The sequence below is a fragment of the Pituophis catenifer genome, unplaced genomic scaffold (assembly GCF_029215685.1).
Source record: "Pituophis catenifer annectens isolate HBS135680 unplaced genomic scaffold, rPitCat1.0.hap2 SCAF_2, whole genome shotgun sequence".
Classification (NCBI taxonomy): Eukaryota; Metazoa; Chordata; class Lepidosauria; order Squamata; family Colubridae; genus Pituophis; species Pituophis catenifer.
Genome location: NW_027256882.1, coordinates 16,002,606 through 16,028,155, shown reverse-complemented (window position 1 = coordinate 16,028,155; position 25,550 = coordinate 16,002,606). Strand labels below are relative to the sequence as shown.

General features: G+C 45.0%; 2 protein-coding genes across 4 annotated transcripts in view; one reads left to right on the top strand and one right to left on the bottom strand.

Moving 5' to 3' along the window:
* The window catches only part of LOC139311782 (zinc finger protein 850-like), a 300,225-nt gene that overhangs the window by 16,154 nt on the left and 258,521 nt on the right, over positions 1-25,550 (bottom strand). Inside the window, exons 2-3 of one of the 3 annotated variants that reach the window (XM_070936295.1) lie at positions 19,278-19,404; positions 16,887-18,250 (exon numbers count right to left, since the gene is read on the bottom strand). In XM_070936295.1, the coding sequence (XP_070792396.1) occupies positions 16,887-18,250; positions 19,278-19,404 (1,491 nt within the window). Of the gene's footprint in view, positions 1-16,886; positions 18,251-19,277; positions 19,405-25,550 lie in introns of those variants that run through there. The other 2 variants (XM_070936296.1, XM_070936294.1) reach the window with 2 other exon arrangements.
* Positions 1,448-8,038, top strand: LOC139311783 (zinc finger protein 585A-like). Its single transcript, XM_070936297.1, has 5 exons — positions 1,448-1,801; positions 2,483-2,582; positions 3,123-3,205; positions 4,708-4,834; positions 5,827-8,038. The coding sequence occupies exons 1-5, from the start codon at positions 1,448-1,450 to the stop codon at positions 8,007-8,009; spliced, it is 2,847 nt and encodes a 948-aa protein (XP_070792398.1). The 3' UTR covers positions 8,010-8,038.

Here is a 25,550-nt window from a genome sequence, read left to right as displayed (position 1 = left end):
GTTGATTGATTGATTATTTGATTGGTGGATTAATTGATTGATGGGTTGATTGATTGATTGGTGGGTTGATTGATTGATTATTTGATTGGTGGGTTAATTGATTTGGTGGGTTGATTGATAGATTGGTAGGTTGATTGATTGGTGGGTTAATTGATTGGTGGATTGGTGGATTGATTGATTATTTGATTGGTGAGTTAATTGATTGATGGGTTGATTGATAGATTGGTAGGTTGATTGATTGATTGGTGGGTTAATTGATTGGTGGATTGATTGGTGCGTTGATTGATTTGGTGGGTTAATTGATCGGTGGATTGGTGGATTGATTGATTGATTGATTGGGACACTCAGGATTCCCCAGCTTTTCCTCCCGGGGCTTTTCCAAGTGCTGATGGAGCTCTGCAGGACTGGATTGTTTTGCCTCTCTCAAGGATACCTCAAGAGGAGCCCTGGTAGCGCAGCAGACTAAAGCACTGTTATTAACACCAGCTGCCTGCGATTCCTGAAAAGTTCAAATCTCTCCAAGGCTCAAGGTTGACTCAGCCTTCCATCCTTTCTAAGGTAGGTAAATTGAGGACCCAGTTTGTGGGGGCAATAAGCTGACTTTGTATAAATATACAAAAGTATGAAGGCTATTGCTTAACGCATTGGAAGCCGCCCTGAGTCTCCAGAGAAGGGCGGCATATAAATCAAATTGTTTTTTAAAAAAAAGGATGAACACATGTTAGCTTTTGCACATGAAAAGGATCCAAGTATGCAAGTCCTTCTCCAGAGCAGCATGGATGCACCCCCTGCAAACATGGTTTGCGTCCATTACATACAGATAGTCCTCGACTTACAACCACCATCAAGCCCGAAATTTTCTGTTGTTACGTGAGATATTTGTTAAGCTAGCATCACCCCCTTTTTACGACCCTTTCTTGCCACCGTTGTTCAGTGAATCACCAACAGTTGATAAGTGGAGTAACCCGGCCGCTTAAGTGAATCTGTCTTCCCGTTGACTTCGCTCGTCAGAAGGTCGCAAAAGGGGACCACGTGACCTTGGGACACAGCAAAGGTCATAAGTAGGTATCAGTTGTTCTGAATTTTGGTCACATGATCATGGAGACACTACAAAGGTGGTTAACTGAAAAATGGCCACAAGTTCCTTTTTTTCAATGCTGTCGTAACTTTGAACGGTCACTGAATGAATTGTTGTAAATTGAGGACTATCTATATGCCCTTCAAGTAGCAAAGTGGAAAGTGTGGTTGGGAGGCCTTGATTTGCCTTCCGAGGGGCTGCAAATCTGAGGGGCATTTTGTTTTCTTTCCTGACAATCCTTAATAAGAAAATGCCTTTTGTTCTGCAGGATTTGGGAGGAACTGCAAGCAGGAAAATCTGGCTCTTGGTATAGTTTGCACAGAGGGAGAACCAATCCCTGGTGTCTTTCACCAAAGCTTCCTTGAAGAAATGTCGGTCGTGGAGCAACAGAACTTAGCAGGCTGTCAAGTAGGACATCTCGACACCATCCAGGTTGGAAACGGCAGGGAATTCTCAGGAAGTGCAGTTCAGAAGTGCACAGGTAGGATCAGTGCAGAGCTACAGCAACGCTTCCCAGAGCGCTTCCTTCAACGTTTCTGCAACCAGATCTGCGCTCTGGATCTTCAGGAACAGGACCTGGAGCAACGCACAAAGAAATCGATCCAAGATGTGGTGATCCTGGAGCCATCCCTACCAGGCTTTCCATCGCAGGTGCAGAGTTGGGTGAGTGAACGGGGCCGGGAGATCAGTGAAACATTTCATCCTAGGCATGCAGTACAGGGAGTCCTCAATTGAGCCCAAAATTTATGTTGCTAAGTGAGAAATTTGTTAACTGAGTTTTGCCCCATTTTACGACTTTTCTTGTCACATTTGTTAACTGAACCACTGCAATTGCTATCCATCAGTCTATTTTATCTATCTATCTATCTATCTATCTATCTATCTATCTATCTATCTATCTATCTCCATCCATCCATCCATCCATCCATCTATATTCTATCTATCTATCTATCTATCCATCTATCTATCTATCTGCATCCATCCATCCATCTATATGCTATCTATCTATCTATCTATCTATCTATCTATCTCCATCCATCCATCCATCTATATGCTATCTATCTATCTATCTATCTGCATCCATCCATCTATCCATCCATCTATATGCTATCTATCTGTCTATCTATCTATCTATCTATCTATCTATCTATCATCTCCATCCATCCATCTATATGCTATCTCTCTCTCTCTCTCTCTCTCTCTCTCTCTCTCTCTCTATCTATCTATCTATCTCTCTCTCTCTCTCTCTCTCTCTCTCTCTCTCTCTCTCTCTCATCTATATCATCTATATCTGTCTGTCTGTCTATATCAAATTTATATGGCTGCCAGTCTCACAAGAAGTGACTCGGTATCATTCATTTGCTAATTTTTTATTCACAACTTTTTGTTTTGTTTTGGGAAAAGGATGGAGTTACCGACCCGGAGTTTTGTGGAGCACACAAAGATTCAACAGATGACAGGCTGAGGTTCTTGCAGGACGAAGAAGGAGCCACTGTTTCACTAAGTAAGAAACTAAGGCATATTTAGATAGGGTTTTAAAGAAGGGGGAAAGACCCCAGGTTCCAGTGTTATTAACATAAACCGGGGTGCTTAACACCTCCAACATTTTATACATGAGACTCAGCCCTGTCATACATGGCTCAATGGGGAAAGAGGAGCTTAGGAAGCAAATACAGATTGTCCTTGAACAGCTGAGCCCCAATTTTTTGTTTGCTGAGCAAGATATTTGTCAGGCGAGTTTTGCTATGACACTGCAACCGTCATAAATATGAACCCTTTGCCAAGTATCCAAATTGTGATCCCATGACCGTGGGGATGCTTCAGCGGTCATAAGTTTGGAAAAACAGTCATCGCTCACTTTTGTCAATGCCGCGCTAACTTCGAACGGTCACTAAACGAACTGTTAAGGGCTACCTGTAGTTATTTCTTTTTAAAAAAAATTGGTATAAATGAGGAAATAAATGGGCTTTTGCTCAAACGTGCTAGGAAACAAGCGTTGTCTGAAGCGACTGTTCACGATCTTGACACACACTTTCTCTCACAGGAGATGGAGTGATTTGTGAAAAACAGCTTCAGCCTCCTGAGATGGAAGATGGAGGGAAAATGTCTGCTGCTCATTGGGATCAGGTAAGGCAGGGGTCCCAAACCTGTGGGCCACGGCCCACTAATGAGCTATGGCCTAATTCAGTGATGGGTAACCTTTTTGCCATTGTGTGCCGGGAGCAGGGGCGGGGGTCGCGCACGCACGTGCCCATACCCTTAATTCTATGCACCCTGCCACTGTGCATGTACGTGCGACACCCCCCCCACACACACTCCCCCTGCTCCTGGCATGCGATCGTACAGTAGGCCCGTTTTTTGCTCTCCCCAGCCTCCAGAGCCTTTCTAGGAGTCTGGGGAGGGCGAAAATAGCCTTCCCTATCCCCCCCAGAGGCCCCCCGGAGGCCAAAAATGCCCATTTGCCAACTTCCGGTGGGACCAGAAGGCCTCTCCCCAGCCTCCCAAGCCTTTCTGGGAGTCTGGGGAGGGCAAAAACAGCCTTCCCCACCCCCACCCCCCCAGAGGCCCTCTGGAGGCCAGAAACGGCCCGTTTGCCAACTTCTGGTGGGACGATTGTGGGTGTGGGCACACACGTGCACGACACCACTACCACCACCCCCGCTCCTGGCACGCAATGGCAAAAAGGTTAGCCATCACTGACCTATACCCTTTCAGACAAATTGTTGTCCAATCTCTTCTTAAAAACTTCCAGCGTTGGAGCATTCACAACTTCTGGAGGCAAGTTGTTCCACTGATTAATTTTTTTTTTTTTAATTTGATTTATATGCCGCCCTTCTCCGAAGACTCAGGACGGCTTACAATGTGCTCAGCAATAGCCTTCATCCTTTTGTATATTTATATAAAGTCAGCTTATTGCCCCCACAAACTGGGTCCTCATTTCACCTACCTTAGAAAGGATGGAAGGCTGAGTCAACCTTGAGCCTTGGCGAGATTCGAACCCTGCAGTAATTGCAGGCAGCTGGTCTTAATAACCAGCTTAATAACAGGATGCCTTAAACCCCTGTACTACCAAGGCTCTAATTGTTCTATCTATCAGGAAATTTCTCCTTCTTTCTAGGTTGTTTCTCTCCTTGTTTAGTTTCCACCCATTGCTTCTTGTCCTGCCCTCAGGTGCTTTGGAGAATAGCTTGATTCCCTCTTCTTTGTGGCAGCCCCTGAGATATCGGAACATTGCTATCATGTCAGCCCTAGTCCTTCTTTTCATCAAACTAGACATACCCTTTCCTGCAACCCTTCTTCCTATGTTTTAGCCTCCAGTCCCCTAATCATCTTTTTCTTTGCTTTTGCCAAAAGTTCATGCTACCAAACCTCTAATGGTAATATAAATTTAATAAATAAAATTGGTCACTTGGGGTTAAGACCCACCATGCTTCGTACGCAGAGAGTAGAAACCTCTAAGTCAGTGGCCTCCAAACCTTTTGGGCACCAAGGACCAAATAGGCCTTTGCTTATTTGTGTGGCCCAGTTTCTGGCATGCTGCAGCCCGGTGCTGGTCCATGGACTACGGGGTTGGGGATCCCTGCTCTAAGCAATCTGTGAGCAAGGAACATTTTTCTCCCTTTTTTTAGAGACTCTTCACCTTGGAGGACGTGGCCGTGCATTTCACTGAGCACGAGTGGGCGCTGCTGGAGCCTGACCAGAAGGCGCTGCATAGAGAAGTCATGGAGGAGATCAGTGGGATCGTGGCTTCTCTTGGTAAGGCAGCTTCTTTCCTAGGAATCAATGCCCATAACTATTGTAGGATTTTAAAATACATTTGCAGAATTTCAAGTCCTCACGTCCTTTTCATTGCATCTGTTGAAGCTTTTCAGTGTTTCTGAGGCGGTGACAGTAGCTGAAGACGTATTCCCCAATATTGTCCTTGGGCAGCTTTCCACTATTTTCACCCTCACCTTTTAGCAATAGACTTTCCATATTTTTCGGTGTATAAGACACACTTCCCCCATCCCCCCAAAAAAAGTGGGTGGAAATGTCTGTGCATCTTATATAGCAAATGTTGCTGAAGGCCCGCCCACCCACCAGCCCACACCCTTTGGCCTCTGCCTCCCAGCAATTTGCCTCCTTGCAGCAAACAGCCTGATCAGCTTCAGCACAGCCTGATTTAGCACGAGCAGCTGATTGGAGGTTGGATCTGCCTCCCAGAATACCTCTGATCAGCTGTTCCAGGCTGTGAGAATTGCCGCCACCCATCGGTGCCACCACCTATCACTGCGGTCCCCATTTTTGGCCCATTCCAGGCAGCAGGGATCACCACCACCTGGAATGGGCCAAAAATGGGACACACGGAGGCCGAAAATGGGGTCCGTGGAGGCCAAAACGAGATGCGTGCAGGCCGAAAATGAGGCACGCGGAGGCAGCGATAGGTGGCAGCAGCAAAAGGTGGCGGCGGTGGTGATGGGCGATGGTGATCCCCACAGCCTGGAAGAAGCTGATCAGAGGTATTCCGGGAGGCAGATCCAACCGCCAATCAGCTGCTTGTGCTAAATCAGGCTGTGCTGAAGCTGATCAGGCTGTTTGCTGCAAGGAGGCAAATTGCTGGGAGGCAGAAGCAGAGGCAGATTTTTTTTTCTTGTTTTCCTCCCCAAAAGCTAGGTGCGCCTTTAGTTTCTTATGTAAAATGGTGATTTGGGGGGGGGCAGTTTACAAATTTAGACCCAATTACCAATTTTTGGTCTTTATCTCTTAAGGTAACAAGTGGAGAATCATGGATAAAACCAAACCAAGTACAAACCAAAGATTTCGCCTAGAAGGGAAGCCGTACAAGTGCTCGGAATGTGGAAAGGCCTTCGCGACAAAGACGAATCTAACCACGCACAAAACAACTCACACAGCTGACCACCTGCATAAATGCCTGGAGTGCGGAAAGCGTTTCACCCAAAGCGCACAACTGAGCAGGCATCAAAACACTCACATGGGGGAAAAACCGTACAAATGCTCGGAATGTGGGAAAAGCTTCATTTGGAAGACAAATTTAGAGAGACACCAGAGGACTCACACGGGGGAAAAGCCCTTTAAATGCTTGGAATGTGGGAAAAGGTTCGTCGAGAGTTCAGCCCTGATTACGCACCAAATGATCCATATGGAGGAGAAACCGTACAAATGTTTGGAATGCGGGAAGTGCTTCACATCGAATACACACCTGAGCGTGCATCAGAGAACGCACACAGGGGAGAAACCGTACACGTGTTTAGAGTGTGGAAAGAACTTCAGCGAGAGCAGTAATCTCGCTTCCCATCGCAGGACACATAGTGGGGAGAAACCCTTCAAATGTTTGGAATGCGGAAAGTGTTTCAGTTCAGAAAGACACCTCAGGGTCCATCAAAGAACCCATACAGGCGAGAAACCCTATAAATGTTCAAAATGCGGAAAGAGTTTCAGCATGAGCAGTAACCTTGCTTCCCACCAGAGAATTCACACCGGCGAGAAACCCTACCAATGCGCGGAGTGCGGCAAATGTTTTACTCGCAGTTCTGATCTTATCAAACACCAAAAAATTCACACGGGAGAGAAGCCGCATGAATGCCCCGCCTGTAAAAAACGTTTCGCTTGCAGTTCGGATCTCCTGAAGCACAAAAAAATTCACACTGGTGAGAAGCCTCATAAATGCTCCGAGTGTGGGATAGGTTTTGCTCGCAGCTCGGACCTGATCAAGCATAAAAAAATCCACACGGGAGAGAAACCCCATAAGTGTTTGGAATGCGGGAAAGGCTTCATCACGAGGACCAAACTGAGCCTGCACAAGCGAAACCACACAGGAGAGAGGCCATTTCCGTGCCCGGAGTGCGGCAAGTGTTTTGTTCAAGTAGCCCAGCTGAACCGGCATCAAAAAACTCACACCGGAGAGAGGCCGTACAAATGTTTGGAATGCGGCCAAAGCTTCACGCAGAGTTCTTCTCTTACTACGCATCAGATCACACACACGGGGGAGAAACCATACAAATGCTTGGCGTGTGAAAAGTGCTTCAGTTCGAGCACCCACTTACGGAGACATGAAAGGACACACACAGGAGAAAGGCCTCATCAGTGCTCGGACTGCGGAAAGTGCTACAGCGAGCGGGCTGAACTAAGCCGACATCAGAGATCACACAGCGGGAAGAAGCCATATCAATGTCTGGAATGCGGGAAAAGTTTCACGCAGAGTTCTTCCCTGATTACCCATCAGATCACTCACACAGGAGAGAAACCCTATAAGTGTCTGGAATGCACGAAGTGTTTCAGTTCAAACACACACTTGCGCAGACACCAGCGAACCCATACAGGGGAGAGGCCCTACAAATGCACAGAATGCGGAAAGTGCTTCACTTCCAACGCACACCTCTGTCGCCACGAGCGAACCCACACCAGGGAGAGACCGTTCAAATGCCCGAAGTGCGGGAAGAGTTTCAACGTGAGCAGCAACCTCACTTCTCACCAGAGGATTCACACCGGCGAGAGGCGCTACAAATGTGCGGAGTGCGGGAAGTGCTTCCTTCGCAGCTCTCACCTGATCATACACGAGAGGATTCACCGGGGAGAGAAGCCCTATAAATGCTCGGAGTGCGGGAAGTGCTTCATCACGAAGATCAACCTGACCACCCATGAAAAAAATCACACAGGGGAGAAATTGTACAAATGCCTGGAGTGCGGGAAGTGTTTCAATTGGAACGCTCACCTCAGTACCCACCGGAGAACCCACACGGGGGAGAGGCCTTACACGTGCTCGGTGTGCGGAAAACGTTTCAGCGTGAGCAGCTCCCTCGTGACCCATCAGAGAATTCACACCGGGGAGAAGCCGTACAAGTGTTTGGAATGTGGCAAATGCTTCAGTTCAAACACACACCTTCGCAGGCATGAAAGAACTCACATCAAAGAGAGGCCCAGTGCATGCTGATAACCGGGGTGAGAGAATAAAGGATAATGTTCAGGAATCACGAAATTCCTACCAAGAATATAGAAAAGGCTCGACTGCGATTGCTGATTTAAAACTGCATGTGATGGTACTGCATAAAAAAAGATCAGATCTCTTTCAATTTAAGCTCAAAGCTAAGGTTTTCCCTGTTGTAAGGTATGGCTGTGAGAGCTGAAACGTAAGGAAGACTTAGCGCGAACAATTGACGCTTTCAAATTTTGGCATCAGAGAAGATTCTTGGACTGCAAGGAGATCAAATCAGTCCTGAAGGAATTCAACCCTGACTGTTCTTTGGAACGACAGATACTGAAGCCGAAGCTCAAATACTTTGGCCGCTAAATGAGAAGAGAGGACTTACAAATGAGAAGAGAGAAGAGTGGGAAAGTGACGTTAGGAAAGACTGAAGGCCAAAGAGGAGAGGACAGCAGAAGATGAGATCATTTGATAGCGTCCTAAGGAAAGAAATCGAAGAACAGAGAGCTCAGTGCTATAACGTTTTAGCAGATTATGGAATGATGATACAATATCTTTGTTTTAGGCCTTTGACAATGAACCACACAATATTGTGATTTGCAAGCTTGTTCAGCGTTGCCTGAATAACAGACACCGTAATAACATACACAGTATGTGACTTTATAAGATGTCCCAAAGATGTTTTTTTCAAGATGCAACTCGACTTTCTGGTTTTTCTTTGAAGACGGTTCGCTTCTCATCCAAGAAGCTTCTTCGGCTTTGATTGGATGGTAGGGAATGGAAGGATTTATACTCCTTGCAGACAGCTGGTCATTTGCATCCTTTTAGCAAGTTGTTGAGGCCACTGGAGGTTTATCTGTGTCCTCAGGGTCACCTGAGTGGTGCATGTGGGTGTGGAGCCTTCTTGGAACTGCTGAAAGGACTGTGTTGTAGACTGGAGATAGATGGTGTTGTATCCCTCCCCCTCTGTTGAGAGAGGGCTGTTCAATTTTGACATAGATGGCCTCTTTGATCCCTGTTTCAAACCAGTGGTCCTCTCTGTCCAAAATGTATACTTCATAAGACAGGTTGAAAATGGTCATGTCTCTATCATGTTAATCAACCTTCAAGAGAGGCATCCTTCATAGTTGTTATATTAGTGAAACATTTGATGTGACTGCGAAACAAGAAATTCTAACTGTAGACTATCAATAGAATGGTTTATAAATGGTGAACAGCATACTAGTTCTACTTTTGTGCATTATTTCAGCCTTATTTTTAAGTACCATATTTTTCACACTATATGACGCGCTTTCCTCCCCACCACCAAAAAGTGGGTGGAAATGTCTGTGCATCTTATAGAGTGAATATTGTGGCAGTGGGAGGGGGTTGGTGCGGCAGCAGCATTTGCCGGTGCTGCCTGTCACTGCTGCCACCCTTCGCCACCGCCGGGGAACGCTGCAGCCTTCACTGCAGAGCAGCTGATTGGCAGTTGGATCAGCCTTCCAGAATGCCACCAATCGCAGCTGCCGATCGCAGCCGCTGAACAGCATCGGCATCGGCGGCGATCTCCACCGCCTAGAACAGCTAATGAGCCATATTCCGGGAGACCGATCCAACCACTAATCAGCTTCTCAGCAGCAAAGGCTCCAGCATTCCCCACTGGCGGCAGCATCTCAGCTCAGTTGACTGGTGGTGGGTGCAATGGAGCGGAGCAGAGATGCCCTCTGGAGGCATGAAATGGCTCGTTTGCCAACTTCCGGTGAGAGGGCCACCAGAGGGGTGGGGAAGGCCATTTTCACCCACCCCCAGGCCCTCTAGAGCAGTGGTTCTCAACCTGTGGGTCGGGACCCCTTTGGGGGTCGAACGACCCTTTCACAGGGGTCGCCTAAGACCATCAGAAAACACATATTTTCAGTGGTCTTAGGAATAATTTTATGGTTGGGGGTCACCACAACATGAGGAACTGTAATAAAGGGTCGCAGCATTAGGAAGGTTGAGAGCCACTGCTCTAGAGACAGGAAATAGCCTGTTTCCCTGCTTCTGGGTGGCCCAGAAGGCCTGGGGGGGGGGGAGACGGGGGATGGATGTGGCCAGCTCGACGTCATTCGTGTCGGGGCACCTGTGGAGGCCTGGGCAGGGCTCAGGTGATCCATTGTCTCCAACGAAGAAATTATTCTTTTTTTATTGTTTTTTTGTTTTTTGTTTATTTTTTTATAAAAATGTCAAATCAATGCATGAACAGTGTTTCATACATTCTAATACAAATAGAACTAATCAAGTTAATCATAATCCTTACATTCAATCCACTCATATATTTCTAATAATAACACATACTTATATTAAGTTATAGTCTATCTTTGTTCAATTATTCCATATTTTCTCTTATTACTTTCATTTTATGACATAAAAATGTATACACTAATATTCCCCCTTTTCTTATTCTAGCTTTTAATCATATCACCCTTTGTTAAGAGACTTTTTCTTTCCTTCTTATCTAACTTCTAATCATGTCACCTACTTAAAAAAAGAAAAAGGAAAAGAAAGAGAGAGAGAGAAAAGGGAAAGCAACTCAGAAGAACAACAGAAAAGAAAAATCATCCATCTATCATCTCTTGCCCGCTTCAATATTTTAATTGCTATGCTTTAAAAACAAAATAGGAAAAGTGAAAGATAGGAAAAGAAGAGTGAATCAAAACAATATAAAAAGAGGGGAGGAAATCATCTATCCATCATCCCTTGCCCGCTTCAATACTTTAATACTATGCTTTTTTTTTTTTTTTTTTTTTTTGACTTGCCTCCCAAATTCCTCAACGGAGGAATTTCTCAATGCCTCCTTGCCTTGTGATCAAATGCCACTTTTGCTAGTAGTTTGTTTTGCTAGCCTTCTGTCAGCAAAAACGGAGCTCGGGAGGGGCGCGTGTGACCGCTACGGCCTCCTGCAGTCCTCTGTCAACAAAAACTGGAGCGTGTGGTCTCCCCAAGCTCCATTTTCGCTGGCAGAGGGCCGCAAGGAGGCCTTCACAGCTGACAATGGTGCCCGGTGGTATTTGCTAGTTCTCTGAACTATTCAAAATTTCCACTACTGGTTCTCCAGAACCTGCTGAATTTCATCCCTGGTAGGAATCCCTTTTTAAAATGTTCCTTTAAATCAAACCTGGGCATTTTACATCCCGGGGGCAGGGGTGAAATCCAGCAGGTTCTGGAGAACCAGTAGCGGAAATTTTGAGTAATTCGGAGAACCGGCAAATGCCACCTCTGGCTGGCCCCAGAGTGGGCTGGGAATGGGGATTTTGCAGTATCCTTCTGCTGGAGTAGAGAAGGAATGGAGATTTTGCAGTATCCTTCCCCTGCCAACCCCACCAAGCCACACCACACCCACCAAGCCACGGCCACAGAACCGGTAGTATAAAAAAATGGATTTCACCACTGCCCGGGGGCTATATCTGGCCTTTTCACTATGCCTGTCCAGCCTGTGGGGTGTGTGTGTGTGTGAGAGAGAGAGAGAGAGACCTTCCACAACACTGCCAATTTCTCATGTGACCCCTTGGTAGAATTAATTGCACACCCCTGTTTTAAATATTACAAGGACTTTCTAGGCATCCTAGATATTTAATATAGGGCCCATTGTTTGGATCCTTTAATACCAGAGATTTATTAACACTTCCACTGTGAGGTATTATTAGACTGTTCTGGCCACATGAGAATTTAAAATTGGTTTATTTCAATGCAATACACTTCCTTTCAGGATTTATATATCAAATACGTAAAAGCAGCTGACCCCCCCTCCCATCTAACAGGCTCGGTATAAAAATTAATAGGGGTGTTGAAATGTTTTTTGTATTCAAACTCTGAATTATTTTATGCTAATGAAGTTTTAAGGATCCATGTTCGGGATGCTGCTCAAGACGAAGGCCAACAAAGAAAAATCCGTAAAAAAGACAAAAATTAAAGTTCATCTCTGAGCTTTCATGGCTCCAAAATAATGAAATCAGAAATCTCCAAGGAAGAATCGCCTACTTCCATTTTTGTTCCACAGTGGCTTGGATTTCAATCACACAATTTTTAGGTTCCAGAGATGGCATCTCACCATCAAGTTGAATAGATATTGATTCGTAGATTTTAGTCTGATTCTGGAAACGGGGGGTGAGGGGACAGTGGTACCATATTCACCTGAATGGCAGACAGCCTCCCATCAAAACTTTCCTGTTCCCGGTATGAGAATTCTCAGTACATTTTATCCAGGGGTGAAATCTAAAATTTTTTGCTACCGGTTCTGTAGGCGGGGCTTAATTAGTGGGCGGGGCTTGGTGGTAAGGTGACTGGGTGGGCATGGCCAAGTCAATGTCACTTCTTTGCCCTTTTTGAACCTACAAAACACAACACAACACAACTGGCTCACCCACAATGTAAAAGCAGCTGTGCTAGACCCAAAATGGCCCCTGCAACAAGCAGGAACCTCACACAGCCACAAAAAGCCCAAAAAACCAACTTTCACACTTTACACACACAAAATTCCACATACAGCTTTGTGCGATTTTGTGTGTGTAGTTAGAGTGAAACACTACAGAAACACACTAAATCTCAGAAAGCTGCACAAATTTTATTTTATTTTATTTTATTTTATTTTTATTTTTATATAAAAGCAGCTAAATTTAAAATTTCCTAAACTTTAAATGGCTAGGTCTAAAAAAAGAACAACTAAAAAAAACCCCAATTAACTATTTTTTTTAAAGCTCCCAAAGGAGCTTTAAAACTTACCAAATAGAACAGGGGTCTCCAACCTTGGCAACTTTAAGACTTGTGGACTTCAACTCCCAGAATTCCTCAGCCAGCTTTGCTGGGAGTTGAAGTCCACAAGTGAAGGCAGGCAGGAAGAAAGAGCTGCTCACCGATGAGCTTGATTGCAGGCAGGGAGATTCAGTTGCTTGCTGATGCATGGATTGCGATCGTCATGCAATCAGCAGCTAAGGTAAGCAAGCTGGAGGCTGGCGGGGGGGGGGGGGGGGAGAAAAAAAGAAACTTTTTTTGTTTTACATGGCTCTGGCGATCCAAGCTGAGTTGCCTGATTAGCAGGCAACTCAGCTGGGATGTCAGAGCTTGGCTTGTCAGAGCCATTTAAAAAGAAAAAAAGGCTCTGATGATCACGGGGCTCAGCTGGGCATGGGGGGCGGGGGCAGGGATTTTTGCTACCGGTATTCCGAACTGCCCACCGCCATCGCTACCTACTCACCCGAGCCGGTCCAAACCGGGAGCATTTCACCCCTGATTTTACCCCTATTTAAAAGCGAAATTATAGGATAAATGTATTATATAAATGAGACGGAATCAAGTAAGTGTAAAGGAGCAGCTCTTTAATTAACCTTTGGGACAGAAAAGTTTTTTGAAACTTTCCTTTTCCCACACCAAAAACAACACAATTCTGAAAATGAGAGTCATATAGTACAGTACCGCTATTTTAAGCTGTAAATCTCCCAGTGAACAATAGATGGCAACAAAAAGACCAAGGGTCGCCCTCTGGTGGCTATTAATAGAGCTGCAGTCCAAACACATAAGGCCTAATCCTACACTAGATTATAAACAAGCAAATGCTGGCTACAATCCTTCCTTATTTTCATGTTTTTTATGCACAGATAGAGCTCAGACATCCCTATGTAGCAAAATGACAGAGTTGGAAGGGACCTTGGAGGTCTTCTAGTCCAACCCCTGCTCAAGCAGGAGACCCTATACCAGTGATGGTTAACCTTTTTGCCGTCACGTGCCAAAAGCGGGAGTGCAGGAGGGTCGCACGCACGTGTGCCCACACCCATAATTCAATGCGCCCCGTCCGCTGCGCATGCACGTGAGACCCCCCCTCCCCGTGCAACCCCTGCTTTTGGCATGCAATGGCACGGTGGGCCCAGTAGGCCTGTTTTTCGCCCTCCCCAGGCTCCAGAGCCTTTCTTGGAGCCTGGGGAGGGTGAAAACGGCCTCCCTCACACCTGCAGAGGCCCTCTGGGGACCGGGAACGGCCCGTTTCCTGACTTCCGGTGGGCCCAGAAGGCCGGCGCACGCATGTACACTGGAGCTGAGCTAGGACAACGCTCGCGTGCCCACAGATATGGTTCCACGTGCCACCTGTGGCACGTGTGCCATAGGTTCGCTATCACGGCCCTATACCATTTCAGACAAATGGCTGTCCATTACCTCTTCTTCAAAAACTCCAGTGTTGGAGCATCTACACCTTCCAGAGGCAAGTGGTTCCGCTGGTTAATTGTTCTAACTGATAGGAAATTTCTCCTTAGTGCAGGAAATTTCTCCTTAGTAATAATATACTGGCTATATTCAGAAGCATTTTGATAAGTGTGGTGGACGACAAAAGTTGAACTATAGCTTTGAAGCCTCCTGGGCTTTCATTAATTTTAATATTTAAATTAAAGTTAGTTGGGTCAGAGATCCTACCAGACAGAAAAGGTGGGCAGTGGGCTGTTCATGCTTGCTTTAAAGAGCAGACCTGGATATTTGCTAATTCCGACTGTAATTCCTTCCTAAATAGAGACTTCCATTTTATATTTGACCACCAGAAATAATGATGGTCTGGAGCAGTGGTGAAATCTAAAATTTGTTACTACCGGTTCTGTGGGCGTGGCTTGGTGGGGAGGGGTAATGTGACTGGGTGGGTATGGCCAATTTTTTTTTTTTACTTTTAAAACCATTTTTTCTACAACCTCTTTGGCGAAGAGGTTTTTAAAAAATGCTTTCAAAAGGCTCTGACGATCCCAGCTGAGTTGCCTGATTGGCAGAGGCTAAAGCAACTCAGCTGGGATTGTCAGAGGCATTTAAAAGAAAAAAAGCCTCTGCCAATCAGGCAACTCAGCTTGGATCGTCAGAGGCTCTTAAAAGCATTTTTTCTACAACCTCTGAAGAGGTTGTAGAAAAAAATGCTTTTAAAAACTAAAAAAAAAAAGCCTCTGATGATTGCACAGCTCAGCTGGGCATGGGGGGAGGCAGGGATTTTTGCTACCGGTTCTCCGAACCACCCGCCTCCATCGCTACCAGATCAGGCGATCCGGTCCAAACCGGGAGCATTTCACCCCTGGTGCGGAGCAGCTCACACTTTGCTCCGATCAAATATGAGAGCTCAGTTCTTCCTTGCAGCCAAATATTCAATTGCAGGTAGTCCTCAGTTTACAACCACAATTGGAACCAGGATTTTTATCACTAAGCAAAACAGTTGTTAAGGGAATCGCACTAGGAGCGATTTATGAGCTTTTTTTGCCCCAGGTGAGGAAATCACTGCAGTTATTAAATGAATCATATAGTTGCTAAGTGAATCTGACTTCCTCCATTGATTTTGCTTGTCAGAAATCAACTAGTGATCACATGACCCCAAGATGATATAAACCAGGAGTTCCCAACCTCTGGGCTGTGGCCCGCTACTGGGCCATGGCCTATTGGCCACCGTGCTATATGAGTAGCTGGCCGGTGCATGTGCATGTGCTCGCATGCACGGCCCCACTTGCACAAGTGTCCCATTCGTGCAGGCAATCACAGCCCATTCACGCAAGCGTCACAGGTGCTTGTGGTGTCACTCATGCGAGCATTGTTGTGGATGCTCGGAGCCCCACTCATTCATCGTCATGGGCACTTGCACCCCCACTCGGTCAAGTGTCATTGCAGTTGCTCACTGTTGTGGCCCATCAGTGGCCTGTGCAGCTAGTACCTGATTCCAACAGCGAGGAGGCTGGTGTGGTGCTGCGCCAGCAGCCTGTGCAGCTGGCACTCGAGTCAGACAATGAGGAGGCTGGAGAAGATGTGGTGCCAGAGGTGGGGATTCAGCCAGGGCCTTTCAGAAGCTCCAGAAGCTCCCTTAAGTAAAGAGGACGAAGAGGAGGAGCCTCTTCTCGATGCATGGGCACGCAGAGCTGCCAAAAGGCAGGAGTGGCTCCTCAGGAGGAGGTCTCCTGGAGAGTAAGGCTTGGGACTAATTGGCCACTCTCTTAGCCTATTTAAGGAAGGACGACGACTGAGGCAATTTGCAGGGAACAACTTTGTTCACTCTCCTTCGTGTCTTGATCTTAGTTTTCTGCAAATTGCTTCTGGGCTTTCTGCCAACCATAGTAAGATTATGATTATTTATTCTTCGGATTCTTGTAGGCTGTTAAGAAAGTTAATTAACAGCCTTTGTTTGAAAAAGACTGATTTAATTTAGTAAACTAAGGTTTGTACACTTTGTGTGTGCTGCGTTCTTTGGGGTCCGTAGCTGGGGCAGAACACTCATGGCCCCACTCACGCAAGGGTCACAGGGGCTTGCACCCCACTTGCATGAGCAACAGTGCCTCCCCGTCCCACAAAACCATCCCCTCACTCCAGGTCGCCAACCCAGAAAGGTTGGGGAACTGCTGTAAATACTCTGCTGTGAATACTATACATGCAGTGGCCAAGTGTCTAATTTTGACCATGTGACTGGGGATCCTTCAGTGTCATTAAGTGTGAGGACTGATCAATTACTTTCTCAGTGCCACTGTAACTTTGGTCACTAAACGAATGATTGTAACTCAAGGACTGCCTGGATTTGAATGTATGGTACTCTACCTTTTTGTAATGCTACTATATTGTGGAAAACCTCTACTGGCCGAATGGATAAGAATCGAGAGAAATTCACATGATCCATTATCCAAAACAGAAACGTTAAGCCTATTTTGTTATTTTAGATTTAAACTGGCATTCTACCATGTTTCCCTGAAAATACGACTCCGAAAACGAGCCCTAGTCCAATTTTCATGCCTGTGCCTAATATAAGCCCTACCCCAAAAATAAGTCCTAGTTAAGCCCTGCACACCATCTGGTTGTACGAGGTGGGGCAAGACGCAGGCATAAAAATCAAGCTAAGGTGGGGGTGGAGCTGCCCCATGCGCCTGCACCCTGTCATCTGTTCACTGAGAAGTGGAGTGTAAAACACTCCAAATTTCCTTCTGGATTAGAATCGTGCTGCAAATGGCTCTGGAAAGAACCAGAGTCCTGTGAAACGGGGGGACTATCTGAATTTAGAGAAGGAAGCCCCCAACTGCTACTGCGAGGTTCCTCACTCCAATACTCAGAGTGGATCCTTTGATGTGAATTAAGGTTCCTTTTCTCGCTAAAGCTCTTCCCACACTCCACGCATTTGTGCGGCTTTTCCCCAGTGTGCGTGAGGTGGTGGCGCAGGAGATGGGCTTTTTTCCGGAAGTTCTCCCCACACTCAGAGCATTTGAATGGCTTTTCCCCCGTGTGGATCCTTTGATGGGTGACAAGATTCGTACTCGTACAGAAGCTCTTCCCGCACTCGGCACACGCGTAGGGCTTCTCGCCCGTGTGAATACGGCGATGCGAAGTCAGGCTGGTGCTGGTGCTAAAACTTTTACCACAGTCTGGACACGTGTAGGGTTTTTCCCCCGTGTGGGTCCTTTGATGGAAAATAAGGCTGGCGTTTTGGGCAAAACTCTGCCCGCAGTCCAAGCAGGTGAACGGCTTCTCTCCCGTGTGAGTTCTCTGATGGGCCATTAGAGTTGAGCTGTGGCTAAAACTCCTTCCGCACTCCAAACACCGGAAGGGTTTCTCCCCGGTGTGAGTTCGTTGGTGCAACGTCAAGTTTGTGTTCTGGCTGAAACTCTTCCCGCATTCCGAACATTTGTACGGTTTCTCTCCCGTGTGGATTCTCAGGTGGGATGTCAGCTGCGACCGATGGCTGAAACTTTTCCCGCACTCCCCGCATGCGTAGGGCTTCTCGCCTGTGTGGATTCGCTGGTGACGGACCAGCGTGGTCTTCTGGCAGAAGCTCTTTCCGCACTCCAGGCAAGTGTACGGCTTCTCCCCGGTGTGAATGCGCTGATGGGTGATGAGGGCCGCGCTCTGACCAAAGCTCTTCCCACATTCCAGGCAGGCATAAGGCTTCTCCCCTGTGTGAATCCTCTCGTGCCTTATCAGGCCTTTCCTCTGCGAGAAGCTTTTCCCGCAGTCGGGACACTTAAAGGGTTTTTCCTCTTTGTGGGTTTTCAAATGAGCGTTAAGGCTCAACTTGCAGCTGAAGGTTTCCCCGCACGCCAGGCACTGGCTGCTTCTTTTCCCGTTGCATGTGGTTTCTAGGGCTGGGAATTTACAGACCTCAACATCCCGAAAAACACGAGATGGAGGTGTCCTCTTTTTTTTCTCTTCCACCTTCTGGCTCTGCTTTTCCTCTTCCTTATTCGCAGCCTTTTCCAAAAACAGCCCACGGACTTCCTCCTCTGTTTTGGCCTTCCAGCTGTCCCCAGCTGGAACAAAAAGAGAAGGGCGTTAAAAAGGGATGGAGTGTCATCCTGCAACCATAACCTCCACTTTCACATTTGGATAATCCTGGACATTGAAGTCCACGCATCCAAATCAGAATCAAAATCACGTGAAGTACTGCTTTATAAAGTAAAACCACACCTGGAATACGGCGTCCAGTTTTGGTCACCACATTGCAAAAAAGATGTTGAGACTTCGGAAAAAGTTCAGAGAAGAGCAACTAAGATGATTAAGGGCCTGGAGACTAAAACATATGAAGAACGGTTGCAAGATTTGGGTTTGGCTGGTCTAAAGAAAAGAAGGACTAGGCAGGTGATAGCAGTATTCCAGTATTTGAGGGGCTGCCACAAAGAGGAGGGGGAGTCAATTTATTTTCCAAAGCACCAGAAGCAGAGGTGGGTTTCAGCAGGTTCTGACCAGTTCTGGAGAACTGGTAGCGGAAATTTGGAGTAGTTCGGAGAACCGGTAAATACCACCTCTGACTGGCCCCACCCTCATCTATTCTCTGCCTCCCGAGTCCCAGCTGATCGGGAGGAAATGGAGATTTTGCAGTAACCTTCCCCTGGAGTGGGGAGGGAATGGAGATTTTACAGTATCCTTCCCCTGCCACGCCCACCAAGCCAAGCCTTGCCCACCAAACCACACCCACAGAACTGGTAGTAAAAATTTTTGAAACCCACCACTTGTCAACTTGCAAAGCTTTCAAGTTGCCATGAGCAAATTAGGGCATTCCACTTTTGTTGGAATGACGAACACAGCAGCATGACATTCGGCGAGCAAGTGATATCATTCATATGATGAGTAGAGATGGGTTTGCATTGCTGCTCTGCTTTCATCAACCTGACTCTCTTGCAATATCCCCCAACTACCCCCCTCCATCCAATGGTGCTGCTGAATGTTGGGATCGTTGGTGAAAACTTTCCTAAGAGTAGAACAAGTCCTGAAAAAAAGAGCAACCCTTTTGGCTTCATCCATTTGTCCCATCAAGGGCCCCCAAGGAACACAATTTACCCAGAAAAGCCAAATTTCCGCAGTTCTCCTCCATCATTTCCACATGGAGAGATCGTTGTTCTGGATCCAGCAATGCCCACTCCTCATCTGTGAAGTAGACCGCCACATCTTCAAAAGTCACCAGATTCTGGAGGACCAAAGAGAAAGACGTGAATTTTTTTAAAAACTTATTTTCAGAACAGGATGACAAAGAGTCTATGGAGATTCTCAGTCTTCCAGGTCATGGTTTTTCTTTGAAGACATTTCACTTCTCATCCAAGACTGGAAGCTCTGACTGGATGGTGGGGAATGGAAGGATTTATACTCCTAGCAGACAGCTGGTCATTTGCATTCTTTTAGAGAGTCATTGAGGCCACCTGGAGGTTTATCTCTATCATCAGGGTCACCGGATAAGTGCAAATGGCTGTGGAGCCTTCTTGGAACTGTTGAAAGGACTGTGTTATAGACATCATCTATGTTCCAAGAAGGCTCGACACCCATTTATACTACTAAAGTGACTCTGATGACACAGATAAACCTCCAAGTGACCTCAACAACTCTCTAAAAAGAATGCAAATGACCAGCTGTCTGCAAGGAGTATCAATCCTTCCATTCCCCACCATCCAGCCAGAGCTGAAGAAGTTTCTTGGATGAGAAATGAAACATCTTCAAAGAAAAACCAGAAAGTCCAGTTGCATCTTGAAAAAGCTCCTTTGGGAGGATAAAGAATTTCTGCCTACAAGAAATGCTCTCCATTTCTTCCCATTGACCCTGTGAGAAGTTGGGGGATCTGTCTGTTTCAGCCCATCCTCAGACATCTAAGCTCACTGGCCTTGAAGTCTAGATCAGTAAGAGTCTTACTGAATAAGACTGAATATTAATCCAAATTAGTGGCTTAAGGCTTCAGATAGCACTAGGAGAGGAATAACAGCAAAAGAGCGAGATGTCTTCCTCTGATTGTGGATGATGCCCCAGAAGCACCCAGTTGGCCACTCTGAGAAGGAAAACGGTGGACAATTATGGGTCTTGCCTGATCCCCCATGGCCAAGCTCTTATTTTTCAAATTACAGAGGACAAAACATGCTCAACAGCTTTTTCAACAAACATTCAGAAGGAGACCAGCCGAATCAGGAGATAGCTGTTGTCTTCTTAATTCTGTTCTGGAGCATCTCAAAGCCAGCCTAAGAGAAACAGAATGCTAGTCTAGAGTGATCTGACCCAGCTTCAGGGTTCTTCTGATGTTCAAAAAGCGAAGCTGAGATTTTCTAGAAAGGAATTCTTTAAATTCCTGCAAGGGGCACCAGCAATATTCATGCAGTTGATAAACAAAGTCCTGCACGAACACCTGTACCAAAGGGTGCTCATATATCTAGATGATATCCTAATTTATACTGAGACCATTGAAGAACACGTAAGGCTAGTGAAGGCAGTACTTGAGAAGCTAAGAAAAGCCCAGTTGTACGCAAAGCTATTTAAATGTGACTTTAAATGTGACACAAGACCAGTCTAGACCCATGATGGCGAACCTATAGCACACATAGCCAAAGTGGCACACGAAGCCATGTTGCCTGGCACACGCAACCTTGCCTGTTTGTCTTCCGGGTTTCTGGCATGCATGCGCGCATGACGATCAGCTGCCCTTCACACATGCTGCAGTGCCAAAAACCTGTGTATGCATGCACGCCAGCCAGCTGATTGTCGGGTGCACATCAGTGGTGGGTTGCTCCTGGTTCTGTCCGGTTCTTTAGAACTGGTAGTAAAAGCAGTGGGAGGCTCCATCCACCCACCCAGACATCATAATTGACGACCTGCGCATGTGCAGAAGCACGTGCAAGCGAGTGAAGCAAGCATGCATGCTCCCATTGCGAATCGGTAGTAAAGGTAAGTAGAACCCACCCCTGGTGCACGTGCATGCCAGAACCCAGAAGTTTGGCTTTTCCGGAGCGTGATCCCTTCATGTACGCAGCAGTGCTGAAAACTGGCCTGTGCATGTATGCCAGCCAGCTGATTGTCAGGCATGCATGCACACTAGAACCCGGACGTTTGGCTTTTCCGGAGCATGATTCCTTCACGCATGCAGCAGTGCCGAAAATCAGCCTGCACATGCGTGCCAGTGAGCTAATTGTCAGGCACGCATGCGCACTAGAACCCGGAAGTTCAGCTTTTCTGGAGCACAGCCCTGACGAGTGCGTGCATGTGACATTTCCACCATCACTGTCCTAGACTATCTATTGCATCGCTAAGATTGGGGTGGAAATGAACCCGGGTAAGGTAAGGGTGATTCTGGAGTGGGAGGCCCCTCAGACCAGGAAGCAGCTACAGAGCTTTCTGGGATTTGCAAACTTCTATCAGCGGTTCATCCCCACTTTTGCCCAGATAGCTCTGTCCATCACCAACCTGCTTAAGACTGGGGTAGGGGTAAAACCTAAACCGAGCCAGCCACTAAATTGATCCATTGAATGCCAAGTGGCCTTCAAGAAACTGAAGCGGCTCAACCAGTTTTGAAGCAGCCAAACCCAGATGAGCCTTTCATAATCCAGTCTTGATTATAGTAACTGGTCCCGTTAAACTATAGAGAGGTGAAGACTCCAAAGCCCTTGCTTATCTATTCAAGAGTCCTTCTCATACCTGACGTGGTTCTACAAGAGTTGCTTCTATTCCATTTCCATACGGGTGCCACCTCGACTGGATCACTGGCGTCATTCCTTCACCTGTGACGGACACAAAAGGGATTTATCTTAACTTTTTTTTTTTTACATTTTTTTTGTTTTAATATGGATTTTGATTTATTTTGTGGTTTATTGTATACTTCCCAGAATCCTTTGGGATTCAAAAGGGTTATAAATACAGTTAATAAAAATAAGTCATTCAACCTTTTGTCTCTGGTGAAATAAGGCAACTCTTAAAGGCTGCAGATTACAAAAAAAAAATAATCTTCCCAGATTTCAGATAAAGGTGAGAAAGGGATATAAAGGAGAAATCTGTCAAGGAAGGCCTTACCTTGACAAGAAGCAATCTGCTCAGGTTCCTCCTCCACAATCCACCTGAAAAATGCTCTGGGTCTGATGCTCGAAGGACCTTTCCCCATCTCATTGGCCAAGTCTGGAAAATTTTCCTGACCCTGGAAAAGAAGAGTAGAAGGTTTCCAGGTGAGAAAGGGACTGTAAGGGATCATAGTGCTTTTCTAAAGATTATGGTTATTTGCTCTTTGCAACTACGGATGGTCTTCAACTTACAACCAATCGTTTAGTGACCATTAGAAGTTACAACAGCATCCCAAAAAAAAAGTGATTTATGCATGTTTTTCTATCCTCATGATCACATGATCAAAACTCAGATGCTTGGCAATTGGTTCATATTTATGACCGTTGCAATGATCTCCTTTTGTGACCTTCTGACAAGCATAGCCAATCGGGAAGCCGGATTCACTTAACAATGGTATTACTAACAATTGCAGTGATTCCTTTAACGTGGCAAGAAAAGTCGTAAAAACGCCCAAAACTCACTTAGCTTCTGATAAGCAAAGTCAGTGGGGAAGCCTGATTCACTTAACAACCATATTACCAACTTAACAATTGCAGCGATTCACGTTCATAAAGGACGTTGGAAGGACATTTCTATTCCCACAATGGACGGATGGCTGCAAAAGTTGGAGGAGTTAGCAGAGATGGCTAAATTGACTGCTTTGATCAAGGGAATACCTTTGTTTCTACTTGGAAACCACTTCTGGACTTTGTGCTTGAGGGTAGAAAAAATGAAACTTTGATTTGGAGCTTTACCGATTAGATAGATATGGTGTCACAGAAATGGCTTGTTGCAATATTTTCAGGATCAGACTCAATAAAGATAATAGAAGTTATAGGTTTAAATATAATTCTCTTTAATCATAATAGGCATTCTATATTCGCTGAATATTCAAGATAGAAGCAAGGAAAATGGGGAGGATGGCTCCTTTTATATACAAGGGGCGGAGCCAGGAATGGGAGTGGTAAAATATGAATACATTAAAGCTCAAGTAATAAGTTAACCCCTGGTGTTCCATATATACATTATTTACACATTAGAGAATAAGGCATTTACATCTGACAAATCCCCCTCTAAATGCCGGTTCGTTATACAACACCAGTTACATTCAGATTCAGGACAATATAATACATATAATTTAGAAGTTAAATATTTGTGTTGTTTAGAAGGTAAGGGTTTTGTTAATATGTCAGCTAATTGTTCAGAAGTATCACAATGTATTGCTTTGATGAATCCGTCTTGAGATAGTTGTCTCACGTGCTTAAATTTTATATCAATATGCCTGGACCTTTGTCCAATTGCATCGGATCTAGAAATTTCAATGGCCGCTTTATTATCTTCATGCATAATAAATGGTAAAGTAGGTTTCTTCCAAACATCTGTGATCAAATCATTGAACCATACAAGGTTATTTGCAGCTTTAGACAAGCAAACATATTCTGCTTCTGTGGTAGAGGTGGCTACCAGTTCTTGTTTACCAGTATACCAGTAAACTGGACAATCGTTCAATAGAAAAACATAACCAGAGGTACTCTTTCTGCATGATGTATCACCAGCCCAATCTGCATCAGCATAACAAGTAATTTTTGGTTCTTTGTCATTATTGGGTTCCAATATTAAACAAAAATCTAATGTACTTTTCAGATATCTTAAAATTCTTTTGACAGCTTCCCAATGATACAAGGTTGGTTTGCTAACATATCTTGACAATAAATTGAGAGGTAATGCAATATCTGGTCTAGTCCAATTAGATATATAAAGGAGTGAACCTATAACTGATCTGTAAAATGTGTTGTCTTTAAACTCAGGGGAAGATTCATCATTGTTTCTAAGAAAATCAGTTTGCATAGGTGTGTCACATGTTTTGGCATTATTTAAGTTACATTTGTTTAGGAGTTCAATGATTTTATCTTTTTGAGTAAGTTTGAATCCCCTTTTTGTTTTGTTAATTTGTACACCAAGGTATTTATTCACTCTACCTAGTGATTTCAATGAGAAGTGTTCGTTTAACTTATTTACAAAGATTTCCCTGCTCTCTTTATGCTTTCCAATATATAAAATATCATCCACATAAATTAATACAAATTCAATATGATCATTACTCTTTTTTACAAAGAAACAGTTATCAGCAGTGGTGGCGTTGAAATCCATGGTCTTTAGTACTTTTACCAAACAATCGTACCATCTTTTGCCAGATTGCTTCAATCCGTACAGACTCTTATTTAGTAACCAAATTTCGTTCTTATTAGTGTATTGACTGTGTGGTGCTCTTACATATATTTCCTTATCTAATTTTGCATGTAAGTATGCAGTCTGTATGTCATATTGAAACACGTCTAGATTGAGTGCAGATGCTACTACAAGAGCTGTTTTGACACTCTCTGTTCTCACTGTGGGTGAATATGTGTCAGTATAGTCTTCTGGATATTTTTGTGCATAACCTTGTGCAACTAGTCTGGCCTTGTATAAGGTATTACCTCCTTCTAAATTCTTAATTTTATAAATCCACCTGGTACCTATAATTGTTTTATCCTTAGGGAAAACTATATTGATGTCAGATTCTCTGCTTAGTTTTATAGCACTTAGTATGTTGTGAGGTATTTCTGGGATTAATAATACCCCCTCTATTTTCCCTAAACCAGGCAAGGTCACATTTCCTCTGCCTAATACTTGAACCTTTTCTTGATTAGCTACCTTTATCACAAACTTATCTTCTGTAAATGAAGATAATATACTTTTGTTATTAGTGGTGTGATTTGTTGCACCAGAATCAATAAGCCAATTATTGTTCTCATCTTGTTGTGTTTTGGTGCTGTCTTGTTTATTTAGCCCATTTAGTGACCCAGATTTTCTCTCTTTTGAATTTTCTCTACCCCCTCTACTTTCTCTGTAGTTTGGTGGACTTCTATATTTGTGTCTATCTGTGGAAGATTGTCTGTAATTGTATTTGCTCCTATATTCTGGCCTATGTCTCTCCCTTGGGACTTTGGGACAGTCTCTTCTACTGTGTTCCCTGGATCCACAATTGTGACATCTAAAGGCTTCATTATATTTATCTTGAAAGACTACTTTCCTAAAAGATTTGTGTTCTGTTTGGTTACTGGAACGATTTTTTCTTGAATTGTCTTCTGCTATCAATTTGTTAGATAGACTTTCTATTGATAAATATCCCAAATTAATGGTATCTAAGTGTGACATAAAGCTATCCCATGATGGATCAAGTGAATTGATAATAACACTTTTCATAGTTTGATCTGAAATCACTTCCCC